Below are 16,807 nucleotides of genomic sequence, written 5' to 3'. Positions count from 1 at the left end.
AACATATAATGGTTATATATGGTTCCAAACGTCATTATATGACCTTAAGATGTATCCCCTAAGATCTCAAGACTTTTCGCCTATCCCGTAACATAAAAAATTCCTCAAAAAGCGTAGATAATAGCATTCAATTTTGGAATTTTTTGACCTTTTTTCGCCCGAAAATAAAAATTTTCGAGATGTTAGCCATGTTCACTAATACCCTCCAAGACAACAATGCCAAGGTAATTGTGGCTGGTCAGTGGTCACACCGTGTGATTGAAGTTACTCAAAGATTAACATGAACTCCCTCTTAATATAATGCCTAGAGATATTTTTTGTCAATTTTATTAGGGGAAGGGTAATAAAATCCTCACCCCAAAGTGCCTCTAGTGGGGTTTGTGATGGAGTTATGTCTTCGATAAGTGCAATTACTAGATATATTAAGGATCACGATTATGGATCGGAGATAATTAGTTCATTCTATAGGGTCGTCAATGTTTGTTGCTAGATGTGACAATTGATCTTTGGGCTAGTTAAATGACCCAAAGCCTTATAGAATGGATCCTACAAGGTCACACACAAGAGTATTGGGTTAAACAAGTTAGAGGCCCATTATTGGGCCTCATGAGTTTATGACATACCATATTGATAATTGGGCTTGGGTAGTTAGAAAAATATAATAGGTTTTGGGCTTGACATGGTTTAATTTCTAGATATTATCTATAAATATAATTTATGCCTAGGGTTGCTAGATACATCAATTAACAGTTAATTGAATCAAGCAACAAAAGTCCCAAAACCCTAACTCTCTCTCTCCACTCGTCCCTCTCTCTCTCTCCTACCCTGTCCGTACGACCCTCCCTTGGGTGGCGCGTGTAGTGGTGACGTGGGTAGTTCGTGGTGTGCTCGTGACTCAAATCTCCGTAGAAGGTTGATTGAAGTGTTTGGTCACAACTAACTAGCATAAGTGAAGGTTTAATCCGTGCTCGTGGACTTAGTAGAGGAATCACACGTGGGGTTCTTTGTCTCCCTTGTTCTTGCTCGATCACTAGTGGAATCACGCTTCAAAGGTATAAATTCTTGCTCTTTATGTGTTATGCATGAGATCCTTGGTTTGGTGCTTTATGAATATGATTCCTGTTTATTCCGTAATTAGTATCTATAATTCCCTACAGTTTGATCCTACTGCCTCAAGGTTGAGAGATACAAATCTTACCACTAGACCAAGCTTTGCTTTATATACAATAGAATAACATACATACTCATGTACAAGCTATTGTTACAAGACTAATAATAAGAGAAGTGATGCAATTAAACACTTAAATGAATTTTATCAAGGGCGACTTTACGTCGATTTGAGGAGGTGACTTAGCACTGAAATTTACAAACAATGAAGTAAAAAAGAAGCGAGTCAAAACTACAAGGATTACTAGGGAGTACAAGAAATTCTAAAGTCCTTCAATTATTAATCTATCCATTAGAGATTAATAATTAAATAACTACAAGGTGTTTAGAGGTTCTCAAGAGTTCTCTTAAACAAAGTAATGTCAAGAGCATAAGTGTCAAGGCCACATTTAAATTATTATTCTAATTTGTCAAGCAAATGTACAAATCTAAAGTTCTCAACATTTAGGAAAAGAAGAAAAGAGTAGAAAATGATGACGATTTTTGACAAATCCAATTGTAATTCTTCTCTCTCACTTTTTGGTGTAGGCTAATAAATGTATAATCTTAAATTGGGGTTCACCACCCATCGGTCCTTTAACTAAAACAAAGTATATATCGTAGTATTTTTTTTGGTTAAAGAGAGCGATTAAATTAGATTACTAAGCGGAAATAGGTCATTACATGCCAGATACATATGTAATTAGGTGACAGGCCACCCTTGATTAGATGACCATAGAGGTCCAAATATAACACTACCAAGTTCATTAACATTGTTATGATCTAGGGTACTAACTAAATTAGAGCTATTCTGCCACAACAGAGAAGTAAAGGACATAAGCCAGTTCTGATCCAAGATAGGACTGTGATTAGAGAGAGTTAGACCCCTTGCTTTCCTGGCCACCATATCCACTTGATTCAGCCTTAGCCTCGGCACCTTGATTAGCTTCGAATTGCTTCCAAGAAGGAGCTCCCTGCAAAGAGTATACATAAATGATGCTTCATCAGTAGCAGTATTAGGATTATTGATCCCTAGAACTGCTCTTTGGCAATCAGACATAATGACAACATTGCTATAGCTTCTCTCTTTAACCAGCAAAAGTGCAGCAACAATAGCTAGGATCTCAGCCTGGAAGGCACTCATAGCAGAAATATGATTAGCAATCCCTTCAACCCAGTCCCCAGATGCCAACTTACAGATGCAGGCAATACCAGCAGAGGAAGGAAAGATGGTATAAGAGGCATCCACATAAATAAACATGGAAGAAGACAGAAGATTCAACTCAACAGGAGAAGTAGAAGGGGTTGGTAATGGGCCGGGCCTGACGGGGCAATATAGGAGAGCTCAGCAATCAGCCATCTAACAGAATTGTACCAGGAAGGTAGGGGGGCTGATTTCTTCTGGAACACCCAGAGATTCCTCCTGTGCCAAATTTTCCAAGCACAGATTGCAAAGGTAACCTTCCAAGGTTGGCCTGAAGGAGTATGAGGATCTGAATTTGTTATGTTTGCTTTCAACCAATTTCTCAAGGGGGGTTGGGAAAGGAGAGAGTCTGGTGGAGAGAAACAACCCCAAGCTTCCACAGCTCTTGGGCAGTCTCTTAGAACATGTAGGATTGTTTCAGGTTGATGTGGGCAAAAAGGGCAGTTGGGGGATATGGGTAAATCTCTTGAGTGAAGGAGAAGGGCAGTGGGAAGTCTCTCCCAAGCTACTTGCCAGAGGAAAAAGCAGTTTGCAGGTTGACAAGGAATGCTCCAGATGCAATTCCATAACTCATCAGAAGAGACAGATGGATTTTTCTGGGTCCAGAGATAATCATAGGCTAGAGCAGAATCAAAGAAATTCCCCTTACCAAGAGAGCAGAAAGGAGTGTCCTCCTTATCAGGAAATAAGTGGAGAGCAGTGAGATTAGAGATTAGACAGGGAGGGAGGTAGAAGGACATATCATTCAGGCACCAACCATTATGGGATAGGAAAGAACTGAGAGTGGCATTCTCTTCTTGGTAGGGAAGAGGACCAGAGATTTGGTTCCGAAGAGAGCCTCTACCAGACCAGTTATCTAGCCAGAATAGACAAGTGTTCCCATTGCCTATTAGCCATTGGGTAAAGTGACTGAAAATGTCCCACCCTTTACCCATAGCCTGCCATATATGAGAGCCATTTTTGAAGGCAGTTGGAAGAGTTCTTCTGCAATATTTTTCTTTGATAATCTTGGAAGCAAGATTAGTCCCATTGTGAATCTTCCAGCAAAGCTTGGCTAGAAGGACAAGATTCTGGAGATGAGAATTCCTAAACCCAAGGCCACCTTTGACTTTTGGGCCACACAAGTAGTTCCAGCCCAGATAGGGAGATTTTTTACTTTCTTGATCAGCACCCCAGAAAAATTTATTGCAAGTTTGATCAATCTGATTGCAAGTATTGATGGGGAGATATAGGGCTTGCATAGAGTACGGAGGGAATTGCAGAGGATTTGTTAGATGGAGAAGAGTCCTGATTGTTTGACATTTTTATTCATCACTATTCATAATGGTTTTCTAATGATATATATCCATGGGTTATTTATCAAGATCATAAACTTATACTCATATTTTTTTCTTAGCTTATTACGTAGTTGCATTGTGATTAGAAAAATCAATGAAATAATTATAAGTGCCTCGCCTACGTACTCCATAGAAATCATTCAATTATGCATGTATGTCATTTACAATATAATTGAAATTTAAAACTTTGTATTCGAATTGTATCAGTAATTAATTGATTCATTTTTTCCATGGATATTGTACGAGTTCCTTCTTAAGCCAATATCCCTTTTGATTCCCTTTTTTTTTTTCACAATTATCAACATAATATCATAATTTAAATAAATCTCAAGTTATATGTTTATAAAAAATTCTATAAATTACATATTTAGAATTTAAAAATTAAATCAAGATGAATATCCTCCTTTCCCACTTTGTAGGACTCCTTTCTCTCTAAATTGCATTCACTTTCCTATATTTCAAAAACAAAAAGAAATTCACTTTTCCACTCCTCGGTTCCTTACCTTGAAACTAAATTTATATGCATGTTATTAGTGCATTAGGTTTCTTAAATTAATTGATATACACCAACCATATTTATTAATCGAGCTGAGTATCTAAAAATTAGAAGCATTTTTAGGTAGAGAAGATCTCCTTCAAAAAAAATAAAAATAAATAAATAATAGAGAAGATCTAAAAATGCAAAACATATCCAAGTAGAAGGCTTTGAACAAAATAACAATTCAAATGCAAGTCAAAGAAAAGGGGATATCTATCAATTTTACAACACAAAGAATATTACTGTTAAACGCGGGCCTGGGCCGCACCCGCAAACCGAGAGAGAGTCCACTTCACAAGTCCAAGAAGGTTCCATCCCAAAACCATATGGCAATGAGAGGAGTAGCCCCTTAGCCTTATAAAGTGCTTAACTCTCTCTTCTTCAACCAATGTGGGACTCTTACATGTGTTACTTGGTGGGATATACTTCAACAATTACTCATAACAATTTTTATGGGTACACAAATTATTTGGGCAACGCCCTCACTAGACCTAATGAATGTCACATACGTACACCACTCACACGTAACATAATTTATCACCCAAAAATCCTCTAAACGAGAATTTGATAGATCTTAGACGCCGTCCCTCTTATATTATCAATGAGAAGTACCACCCTTAGGTCACCTCCTCTAGCTCATACGAGACACAACAAAGCTCTTAAAAATACAAGTTTTGATTGAAATTAATGATGAACTAATCGGAACCATCGTGAATTCGCTCGTGCACCCACAACAAAGTTGAAGAACAACACCAAGGCAGGACTAGTCAGCAAGTAATCTTCACTCCAACCATCTCAATTTGACCATTATCACTAGTTGTGCTTGTCTCCGTAGAAGTGATGCTATCTGTATTGGCAATTTGGCATGTAATAATAAATGAGTGACAACTATGTACTAATTTACGGATTAATTTTCTAAGTTTTTTCTAATAAATTCCATACAATAAGAATTTTAAGAGTAATTGATATATATTACTATTAAGATACTAGAGAATCATTATTTCTAAACAAAATTCAAGATTATTACACGTTACTTATAGTTACTAGTGTACAAATTTATCAATCATCCCCCAATTAAATAAATAAATAAATATATATCCTAAGTTTGTTACTTGTTAGCTAGTGTTACTACACCTTGCTAAATAAATAAAGTTTAGTGCAAGTGCAAGCATGCATATACCTTCCAATTCGGTATTATTGTTGCAGCATCTCCAGACCTTATAAGCCACAAAAATCAGCATGATAAACGACGAAGGCCACACGATCTTCCCAACATTACTCCATTGTAAAATGACCAAGGTATCATCTTGACCATCTCTATTATTCTTCGCGATTTCTGAATAATAACTTGGTGGTTCACTGCGAATAGCAAGCACCGAGCTCGAGGGAGAGACGATCTGTAGGATAACAAGAAGAGAAATTGCATAGGAGATTATTTGCATAGCTAACAACTTTGACATTTTTGCAATAAAAAATGATAAATAAATAAAAGATAGGAAGAGCTTATTTGCAAAAGAATGTTGGAAGAAGTAAGGAAAATGGTAGTTTAAAATGTATGAAGTTGTTAAGTTTTTTAGCTTGATATGTGTGTGTATATATACTTATTGTCTCTATTTGAAATGTTGGGATATTCATATTAGTCAAATTAGCGCCAATTTTACGTGTGTATAGTGTATGAAGTGCCCACATATATAAAAATAAATAAATAAATAAAGTTTATTTGGACCTTTAAATAATATATTAGGCAAGGCCCATATAAATGGCTGATCTCTTCAAAAAAATAAATACGTACTCCGTAGTAAATAAAAATAAAAAGGTTCATATGGCTGGTCAGATTATTATGTAGACAACGTAGTACATAATAAAACAAAAGCTTGATAAGATTGATATGTACTCCGTAGAGACTAGAGAGGCATTAGATGATTGTGCCTTGACCATTATACTATTCTATTAATATTGCAAGGAGGATATTACACATCCTAAAATATATTTTATATGCTAAATATTTATAATTGTGTAAGAATAAAAATTATTAAAAGTTGATATTGTGAAAGTACTTTATGAGACGAATCCAACAAGATCCCACATAACTATATTTTGCTTAATGTATAAATCATATTACATGGTCAAACAAGAGTGATGAATAGTGCAATATTAATAGAACGGAGGAAGTATGTGTCAATTTAAAAGTCATCTTCAGATGTTTGTAAACCCATAATTTAAATTTGCAAAATATAGATTCAAAATAAATACAACAAAATGTTAATTTAATTAATTTGATGATTTATGGGTACAGTCTCTAATTTGCTCCTCCGATTTGATCTCCACTTTGACTTTGACATAGTTCACGGATTGACTTGATTCTTGATTAAGGGTCGTCGAGGCTTAATCTCGATCGAATACTTGATGTAGATCTTTGAATTGAATTATTGATTGAGGGTCGTAGAGGCTTGATCTCGATCAATGACTATTTGATTTAGAGGACCGAAATTATGATGTGTTTGATATTTTGAAGTTCTTCTTTCCTTCGTGTTAAGGGCCGTCGAGGCTTGAGCTCTTCCACGGATGATCTTCTAGAGTAGAACAGCACGTCGAATGATTGTTATTATTCTTCTAGGTTTTGAGTGGATTTATTTGGAGAAGTTTAGAGTATTTGATGAATGGTTTTCTCTAAAGAGGTTTTGAACATCTACTAGTAATAATGGTATTGTGGTAATAATGATAATATGGTATCTGTAATACCATTGTTGCTTAAATATATGCAATATATGCTTATTTTGTAAATAAAATAAAATAAAATAAGTTTTACAATCTTAAAGTTGCTACAAAATAATATTACATCATTGTCTAGCTGATAAAAAAACAAACCAATAATATTACATCATTGTGTAGCTGATAAAAAAAACAAACCAATAATATTACATCATTGTCTAGCTGATAAAGAAACAAACCAATAATATTAAAGTTGCTATTCTTATGACTAGTAGCTGATAAAGAAACAAACCAATAATATTACATCATTTTCTCTTTCTCTCTGATATTTTGACCTTTGAAGTTTTGAGGACCAAACCTGTATTAATTACGAGTAGCATAAGAAACTTTGCTCAATTTATTAAACTAGAAAAAGATAAAATAGAGGGGAAAAAAAGGGGGTCACAAAAAGGTCCAGGTCCAATTTTTGTTTTAAATGAACGATCTTACTACTCCGTATCATCTCGACCCAATGACCCCACGCATACTATTATGAAGAAATATTGCAATTCTCTTCGTGTAGTTTCTTTGAAAATTACTACGGTATTGCTTATATCTTAGCTTCATAATCCCTAATCTTACCTCTCATTTAGTGGCTATATAATAGATGCGAATAACATCTAAACATGTAAACTTAATGTTAGAACTTTATAGCTCGGGAAATGTAGTGATATTACCTCTGTTTCGGATTATTAAAACATGTTGGCTTATAGACAGAAGTATTTATTAAGGTAGCTTTGATTAGTAATCATATAAAATACCAATGTCGTCATGAAATTGTTGTTGAATTAATTTTAATGTATAATTCGTACTTTTAAATTATAATTTTTAATAATCGGTAAATATAAACATCTATACTTATCTATTAAAAAGCGTTCCTAATACAAGATATGTGCCACGTGGCACCCTTCACATGTATTAGAAGTATGCCACATCACCGTATATGCCACATCATCCATTGTAATATGAATGAACATGTTTCAATTGCAATAAAAATGTTTATCACAAGGTTTGAACACAAGACCAATAACAAATAAAGTAATGTTATTACCAACTTTGCTATCTTTTTATTGTGCTTCATATTCAATAATAATACACTAAATACTTTAATTTGTAGTTTACAAGACATCAATTTGAGAGCGTTTATTTAATTTTATTAGTTATTATTGTCCACTTATTTTTTGTAATTATATAGTATATGATTTTATAGCCCAAATAATATATGTATTGATATTCAAAGCAAAACCCGGTGCATCGCCCGGGGCCACACACTAGTTAATAATTAAAATTGTGTGATGGCAAACGTAAAAGTCAAAGTATTGCGATTCACCTAATATGGGAAGGATATTAAATTATCAACGTGAATAAATTTGATGAGATACTAAATGTAGAACTCTTGATAATAGAATATTTTAACCACACAAGCGAGTTTAGTATTCCGGCATTTAAAAGAAATTACGTTTTATTCATTATACCTCACTAGAATCCATTTATTTTACATGGGGTGGTGCCCGGAGAATATGATCCAAGGAGACTTGGGAGTTGTGTGAGGAGCTTCCTTTGGGTTGTGTCTCAATCAGGCAATCAGCGTTACATGATGAGATGAATGCTTGTTTGGAAGGTCTTCGATGGGTAATCTGGGGATCCTTGAGGACGATTACTATTTAGTATTTACACATATTCAATCTCAACAGTTCAGGCTCTCAAGGAATTGAGGGTTACAAAAATTAATCTAATATGGACAGCAGGACAGTGGAACATATCCTTAGGTTAAATTAATAGCGCGTTTGATTGCTACATTTACCAACTTCTATTGTAGCCAGTAGTTTATCTTCCTTAAGTACTCTTATATAATTCCTGTTTTGAGCTCATGTCGAAAAAAAAAAAAAAAAAAAAAAAAAAAAAAAAAAACTAGAAAGATAATGTCTTTTCATTTTATTTTAACTATGAAATTATGCATTTTGTGTAAAAAAAATGTATGAATGTGTGTGTCCCGGATAAATTGATACGTAGTCAAAAGTGATTATAGATTTTGGTAAAATGACTAGGAGGTTGTCAACAAAAAACCAAACTGGAACAAGTCAATAACTATTAACTAGCAAGTTAAATAAAAATATAAGTAAAAATAAAACATTGCTTACTGAAATTAATAGCAGTTTTAACCAATTAACAAACGAAGAATCTTCAAGAGTTCAAACATTTGATATAGCAAAATGTTTCGGTGAAGTAATTACAAGCCACAATGTTTTGTACTCCGTAGAACATTTTGCATGAATAATAGGGCACTCTTCCATTTCAGTAAGCTGCACATATCCTAGCAAGATGAGCTCTGAATACATTGAAGGAATCTGCTATGCGCTGATTGCCATGAACCTTCCCTGCAATCGACGTACAAGACAGCAGTATTTGCAGATAATTTTCGACGTACAAAATAATTTGCAGATAGTTCAACCTGAATAAATGTAGAGAATGATACGGAAAAGGGAAAGGGGAGAAACATTTTTTCAGAAGGGGCGGGGGTGGGGTGGGGTGGGGAAGGGAGGGGGGTAAAAAAATATCAGGGATCTCCTCCAAATATTCATCAGTAAAGCTGAAAAAGTACGCCAAAGATGTAAATTCTCGAGCCAATGCATTTTGCTGCAACTGCAGGGGACTATGGATGGGTATATCTCCACTGTATGTACATAATTCTGGCATGATGTCACCACTTGAGCACCAAGGTAAAATAAGGAGGGGAAGGGGAAAAGTTAAATGTAAGATCCTATCACTAACAAGAAGAAACTCATATTAATGTTACAGGGAAAACAGAAAACTGGGTTGATGATTACTCCGCAATTGTTTCATTTGTCTAGCCTCCTCAATTCCTGCACAATATGCAAAAAATGTATTCAAATACAAGGCACCTGGAATATACATATTATGAGCAAGTTCATGCAAAGCAGCAACCTACTAGAACCAGGATAATTAGATGAGGGACAAATATCTTAAACATCTTAGTAAGCAAGCAAACTGTATTAACACTTGGGATGGGGTTTGGGCAAGTTAATCATTTCGTCCCAAATCTACATTTCACCCATGCTAATTTCCTAAATGAACGCAAGAAGATAGCCCTACCATGCTCCATATGATAAAAAAAATATACTTGTATATATATATTGACTCATAGGTCGTAGCAACAAAGAACATATAGCAATATCCAATTATCCATGACTAAATGTTCAAAACATGATTTTGAGCCAAGCTTCATATCTTGCTTCATAGATAGATGCATCCCCTATAGGGATAAATCTGAAAGGACTAAATCTGAAATTCTCATGCAATCGCAATTAAAGATCCATTAGTCATAATGCCATCATAGCGATAAGTGACCACAACACCAATATAAGATGATTACAATGAAACAAGAGGCTTACCATAAAGCAAGATGCTTATCTGTTCTTCATGTCGGAGCAACACTAGAATCAGACCTACATTTTGCATGCACAATAGGGCCCAACTGTGATCTGTCCACACCTACAGTAGACCCAGAAGATGCATTCAAGTACACAGCTCCTCTATACATCCATTCTTCAGCTTCATCACTGTAAAAATCTTCAAAAGGCTCCCCACACAAAGCACATGTACTCTGATCCTCATCTGCTGGAACTGCCATCTCTTCATCATCCTTCTTTTCGACAACACTCTCAGTTGGCAAAAATCCAGGAGCTGCATCAGTACCCAATGCTTCTGCACCACTGAGCCACATATTCACACTGACAAACCATTTACGAGATGGGTTGTGCTTACGGTTCTTCGAAATTCTATTTTTAGTCACATGCCAATCCATGTGCTTACTGTGTTCATCTTGGGTCTTAAACCGAAGGCCACAGGTGGTGCACTGCCTGGGTAAATCCTCATACAAAGCCCTTATGGCTGACTCGTGACGCACTTTAAGAAGATCAGGGTTAAACTCTACTCCAAGAGAATCCTGATTTATTACAAAAAGAAAATCAATAAGGAGCAAGAGAAAGGTAATATGACTATGTAAGGGAGACAGTTGCTGATACATTAATCATTAACACCAATTCTAAGAGACTCATAAATCAATAGGCAACAAACTTAGCCTAATTTAGAATTACTGCTACCTTACCTGTACGGGATTTTGTTTCAATGGGAATAAGCCTTGAGCAACAAGAGAATTAAGTAAACCAGGATTGAGTAAACCAGCTATACCAGCAGTTGGTGGTTGGTTAGCAAGGGGACCAGAGCTCTGGGGAAGAGGTAAAAATTGAGGATGGGGACGAGGGGCTAAAGGGAGTGGTGCCATTGGTGCTTGAAAATGCATATAACCATTGGACATATTTTGGAAGGGTGGATAAGGATGAGAACCAGGTATTGGATTGCGCACATTATTAGTAGCAGCAACCCCATGACCTAGTGGTGTATATCCAATACTAGATGGCAGTATTGTCTGCGGTGGCAATGATACCGCATTCTGCCGAGATTCTTGTGGTGGATGCAACTGCTGCAACGATCCTGGTTGTTGTGTGGGATATTGCATAGGGGTGAAGCTAAGCTGAGGCCGTTGTCCTGGCTTCGCAGGAATCGGATTTCTTTTGTCATCAGTATCAAATTGTTGATTGCCTTGACCAAGAACACTGTAACTATGATTTCTATAATCAAAGGAAGCTCTAGGATGTTTTGGCTGCATATACAAAGGTGGTGAAGGCACCATATTATGTGAACTTGTAGACGGCCATGAGCTAGTTGGCACTTGCCCCACAGCAGGTGAAGGAGCTCTTGCTTCAAAAGAATTAAAACCTGAAGAAACACCTCTAGACATAACATTCTGCATAGGGACTGCAGCATAGTGGTCTATTGACATAGGCTTTCCATCAGGCAATGATGACAACACTCCATTCACAGGTAATGTCGACTGAGAGCTATTCTCTCTTCCAGCAACAGGTACAGGCACAGAGATACTGCCAGGCAACTTCCAAGCTCCTTGAGAATGATTCATCTCATTTCTAGAAAACGGCCTGTTGGATGATATATGAGCACCCTGCAGGTAGATAGAAAGATAAATCAAAATTTGTTGTTTTTATCATAGGAACTGAGAAGAATAGGGAGATCATGATTCCATTTGCAATTTAAAATTGATGGCAAGCAATAGCAATCCTAATGAGTGATGAGTAATAATACAAACACCTAAATTAAATAATAATAATAAATGATACGCCAGGCTCCAAGACAAGAAAGGATATGGTAATATATTTGACTTACTAAATTGAAAATAAATAAAATAAACTTCCTCCGTTTTCTTTTACTTGCAACACTTCCCTAAAAAGGAAATGTCACAATGCTTGCAACACATTATAAAAGGAAAGCTATTTACCTTATTTAAAGCACATGACCCACTAAATTACACTCCTAACAACCACTCATCCCATTTTAAAGTGTATTATATCATGTGAACCCCACATTTCTTAAATACCGTGAAAAAGTGTGTTGCATCTAAAAGAAAACGGAGGAAGTACAAAATAAATAAAAAGTGGCGAAAACAAGATAGGATATAGGCACTAAAAAGGTAATAATGAATTCCCACCATTTGGAATCATAGCACTTCTGGGCACAAAAATACAAAAATAACCACAGACAACAAAGGCGCTCGTAATTGAGTTGTGAGAACATACATCTTCAACAGAATTTTGGGGATCAAAAGGTCTGGAGCCAAGAGTACCAACACCAGGTATGGCTTTAAAGCCTCTGGATAGCAAAGAAGATGCAGTGACATTGCTGGTCTTTCCATCAGCTAATGTTGGGCTCATATCTTCCCAATCAAATTCCTCTTCTTCGGTATTTTGCCATGAGCTTTCAGCAAGCTTACTCACTGAACCATTTACAATTAGACGATCCATACCAGGAAGTTTGTCATTCAAAGGTCTTTGTCCGTCATCATGTCCATACGCATCAATTAAAGCCCTTGGTCTGTCATGTTCAAAACCATTACCTAAACCATAGTTTGCAGCATTTTCAAAACCGCGATAGGAATCATCAGAGCGAAGTCTTTTCTGCCAATCACCAGTCTCCTCATCTCTTCCTCTCCTACGTCCATGATTAAATCCTGGGCGAGATGGAGATGCCCCTTCAAATACCCTACCTGGTGAGCTGGATACCATAAACTCGTCAGCTGATGGTGATAAGGGTATAGCTGGAAACGATGAACGTCCACCATAAGCAGAGGAGTAAAATCTTTGAGCATCAATGTGGGAGGCTGTGCTTTCTCCTTGGTATAAATCATATTCTTCATATCCAACACAATGTTTCTGACCCAGTGACTTCAAGGTAGATGCTCCTCTCCCAAGTTGAATTTTCTGCATAGGATAAACAGATCAATGCAACAATCAACTGCCAGTGTCACACCATAAGAATGCACAATGCTTCTCTCGTTAGAAAGTTTTAGCCAAACACAAGCAAAGAAATTGAAAAACAACTAAAGCATGACCAAGCACCATTTCTCTCCAGCAATGAAAAATGGAAAGAGAAGAAAACTAATGGATCAAAAGAAGGGAGATCTAGCAAACCCAATAGACCAAACAAGATCAGGGGTAAAGTGAGAACAAGATGTGGGGGAGAAGGAACACATGTACCAGTAGCCTTACCAAATGATAATTAATAGAATAGCATCATAAGCTAGTAGTGTTTATGGGGGCAAATGAGTTGCAAATTCAAATTGTGAAGGAAGAAAAATACGTAGTACATGAAAAAGAGGAGGGGTGGAAAAGAAGGGGAATAATCAGCACTGAATAAAATAATTGGAGAATTCTCATTAATTTTTTTAAAAAATAAGTTTTTTTTTTTTTTAAATGAAACAAAATAATTTAAAAATCGCAAACAAAACTGTTAACAGCAAATTAGAATATAGGTTAATTTTAATTCTATTATGGTGGGGGCATAGGTAGATAATTGAAAATGCAGTACATTATATCATACCCAGCGAGATTTTTACAGAACAAACATTCACATGCTGATTCTTAAGGACTACCAGAGGCAACACAACATATACTAAAAGTTTATTTTTTTAAGTTAAGGTTGTTAAAAAGCAATACCTTCTAGGTACCTTAACAAATAAGTTGGTTCATGTAAGAGGTTTCAAAGCAAGTCCAAATCCCTTTCTATATATTATAGTGGATTCAATCCATTAGATGTGATTTTGAATTCTATCACTTCAACACATGTAGAATCGAAGAGGACAGGGGAAATAACAGTCACATTGCATCATTTTGTTACTTTCCATTAATTGAAAGCAGAAACTCTTCAAAGAAAACCGCAATTCAACATATAGTGTAGGTTCACAAAAATATTTTTGTCAATCCTAGCATCAATGACTAAGGCAAATAGAATACCCGGAGAAAGAAAGGGAAGAGAAGGGTGTTTGATTTGAAACTTACATTATTAAGTGATGAATTATCAAATTGTCGTCTGGCTTCCAAATACTTGGGATTGACGTGTATGCCATGAGAGGGTCGAGGGGATTCAGAAGCCCTCATACTGGCTAAGTTGGAAGATGGTTGGTTTAGCCTTGGAGAGAACTGCAATTCATCCTCGATCGTGCTAAGAACCGATGATGGGAAGACGGTAGACCAGGTTCTAAACAAGTGGCGCATTGAAGGATACAAATTTGGAGGGACTTGTCTATAAACTTCACAGAACACCTTAAACCGGAAATAAAATATGAATATTAATTTGTCAATGAAACACTCAAATCAGGGCTATTAGCTATAAGCTCAATAATACGTGAACAAATCTAAAAGCACATAACCATTGAAACATGTCATATTGTAACACTTTTCCACAATATTTGCATCCTTTTGGACGAATCGAAATGTTCCCGAGCACACTGAGTATCAAATATTGAATACAGGGTCCTAGTCCAACGCTCCCACATCTCACAATTAAGGTGGTAACCAATTGATTTGGAAGTGTAGTTACTTATTTGTCATGAGATGTGACAGCATTGGCATTGACTCTTTAAAAAATCACTAATCAAACACCCTCCCCCCCTTTCCCCAAATCATGCCATAGCTGGAAAGTCCTCCACAAAGTTTGCATCTTTTAAGCCAAACCCAAGTAATTACAAGCACACCAGAAACTTCAGTATCAAAGACTACAACAATGAATGTACTCTCTCAAAATCGACCCAAGAACTAAAGCATAGCTCACCTCCGGCAAACGAGAAGCAAAGTGCCTAGCGTATTCGCGACCGATATTCTTGACAATGCTGTCCAATAAATACAAAGAGGGCATCTTTTGATCAACTGGAACCTGCATAAATATGCATAACCAGCAATGTAACACCACAAAATCAAACCCGGGAACACTATTATAGCTTAAATTCGAGTACAAAACCTAACAAATAAGCACAAAATCTTTAAAAGCATAACTAAATTAAAAAAAGAGGAGAAATCATTGAAGTCCAAAATCTTGCTATGCACTAGTAAATTTTGATACACTGTACAAAATCAATCATCAACAACAACAAAATTGAACTCAAAACTCAACTAAAATTGATTACACCTTACAAATTACAGTATCCCCTTATAAAACCCTAACCCTAAAAAAACTTCCGATTTGAATTTGGAGAGCGGTACCTCTAAAACCCTAGCACAAATAGCATCAGCAATACCCTCAGCATGTTCTCTCTGTTCACCAGCAATAATCGTAAGATCTGTAATTATTGGCTTCGAATTAAACGTTAATTCCGACAAAACATCCTCGTAAAAAGTGACAATCTCCGCCATAGAAGGCGGCGGAATACAAACGAGTTCATCTTCATCATCTTCGGAAACCCTAAATTGGGCTTCTCTTTCACTGAGAAGAAACCGAAATCGATCGAGAATCGGCGACGGAGCTGCCGGCTTCGGAACGACGTCGCTCGGCATGAGGTTTAAGCTGCGGTGGTGGAACGAATTTGTCGATGAGAAAAAACCCCAAATTGAGAAATTAATTGAGAAAATTTAGGGTTAGGGTTAGGGTTTTGGTTGAAACTCTCATCATCTTCCATTGATGAGGTTTCTTGCTCGCCATCGAACCACCATTGTGACAGGAGAGAGAAAGAAGGGAAGTGTAAGATAGAGAGAGTATGAATGAATGAAAGGGGGGAAAAGGAAAACCAAGATTCTACTTTTCTCGAATATTTTTTTTAATTATTTTTACTTCAAAAAATATAATATGGAAAGTATATTTCAAACCAATAATAGTATAATACGGAATACGGAGTAAAATACAATTGATGAAACATTGATAAGGATTTATTTTTTTTGAAAAAATTGATAAGGATTTATTAAATGTTCGTTTCTTATTTATTGTTTGCAATATGAAATACGAGTATACAATAAGAAACGGAGGATAGGATGTCATACTTTAGGCAGTATTACAAATTTGATCAAATTTATAACCTAATCTTTTGAGTATACAAAGCGAAAAGTTTAAAACTCTCTTTACATTTAATAATTTTCTAGTGCAATCTATACTACACTGTATTGATTTAAAGAATTAGGGTATGTTCTCATTGACTGAACTGAACTGAACTGAGCTGAACTGAATTGAACTTAGCTGAACTGAACTGAACTAAAATGAATATTTTATAAGAGAAGAAAATTAGGAGCTGAACTGAACTGAACTGAACTGAATTGAGCTGAAATGAACTGAATTTCAACGTAAGAGAACAGTCCCTAAGTGGTGAGAGTTTAGCAAATGTTTTTAACAATCTGATGTATATTTTGCACAATTTGTAATATGGACAAGTTATCTTAAAACATTGATAATATGTATTATCGTAAATTGTGACGA

At 36.0% G+C, this 16,807-nt stretch overlaps 1 protein-coding gene across 1 annotated transcript; it reads right to left on the bottom strand.

Moving 5' to 3' along the window:
• Positions 1-9,117: 9,117 nt before the first annotated feature.
• On the bottom strand, positions 9,118-16,126 carry LOC145611712 (polyadenylation and cleavage factor homolog 4-like). Its single transcript, XM_081667064.1, has 7 exons — positions 15,607-16,126; positions 15,179-15,280; positions 14,407-14,670; positions 12,649-13,329; positions 11,106-12,017; positions 10,390-10,943; positions 9,118-9,840 (listed from the first exon to the last, which is right to left on the bottom strand). Exons 1-6 carry the CDS (start codon positions 15,895-15,897, stop codon positions 10,416-10,418), a joined length of 2,778 nt encoding a protein of 925 aa, XP_081523190.1. The 5' UTR covers positions 15,898-16,126; the 3' UTR covers positions 9,118-9,840; positions 10,390-10,415.
• Positions 16,127-16,807: the final 681 nt, after the last annotated feature.

Source organism: Chenopodium album, chromosome 24 (assembly GCF_948465745.1).
Source record: "Chenopodium album chromosome 24, dcCheAlbu1.1, whole genome shotgun sequence".
In the NCBI taxonomy this organism is placed as follows: Eukaryota; Viridiplantae; Streptophyta; class Magnoliopsida; order Caryophyllales; family Amaranthaceae; genus Chenopodium; species Chenopodium album.
The sequence above is the reverse complement of the archived record's forward strand: the minus strand, read 5'-3'. Positions and strand labels throughout refer to the sequence as shown.

Excerpts from the sequence above, each read along its gene's own strand:
- LOC145611712 (XM_081667064.1), bottom strand. The coding sequence starts at position 15,897 with ATGCCGAGCGACGTCGTTCCGAAGCCGGCAGCTCCGTCGCCGATTCTC. Across the intron at positions 14,671-15,178 it reads TTGCTTCTCGTTTGCCGGAG|GTGTTCTGTGAAGTTTATAG; the intron begins GTGAGCTATGCT and ends TTCCGGTTTAAG. Across the intron at positions 13,330-14,406 it reads ATAATTCATCACTTAATAAT|AAAATTCAACTTGGGAGAGG; the intron begins GTAAGTTTCAAA and ends TATCCTATGCAG.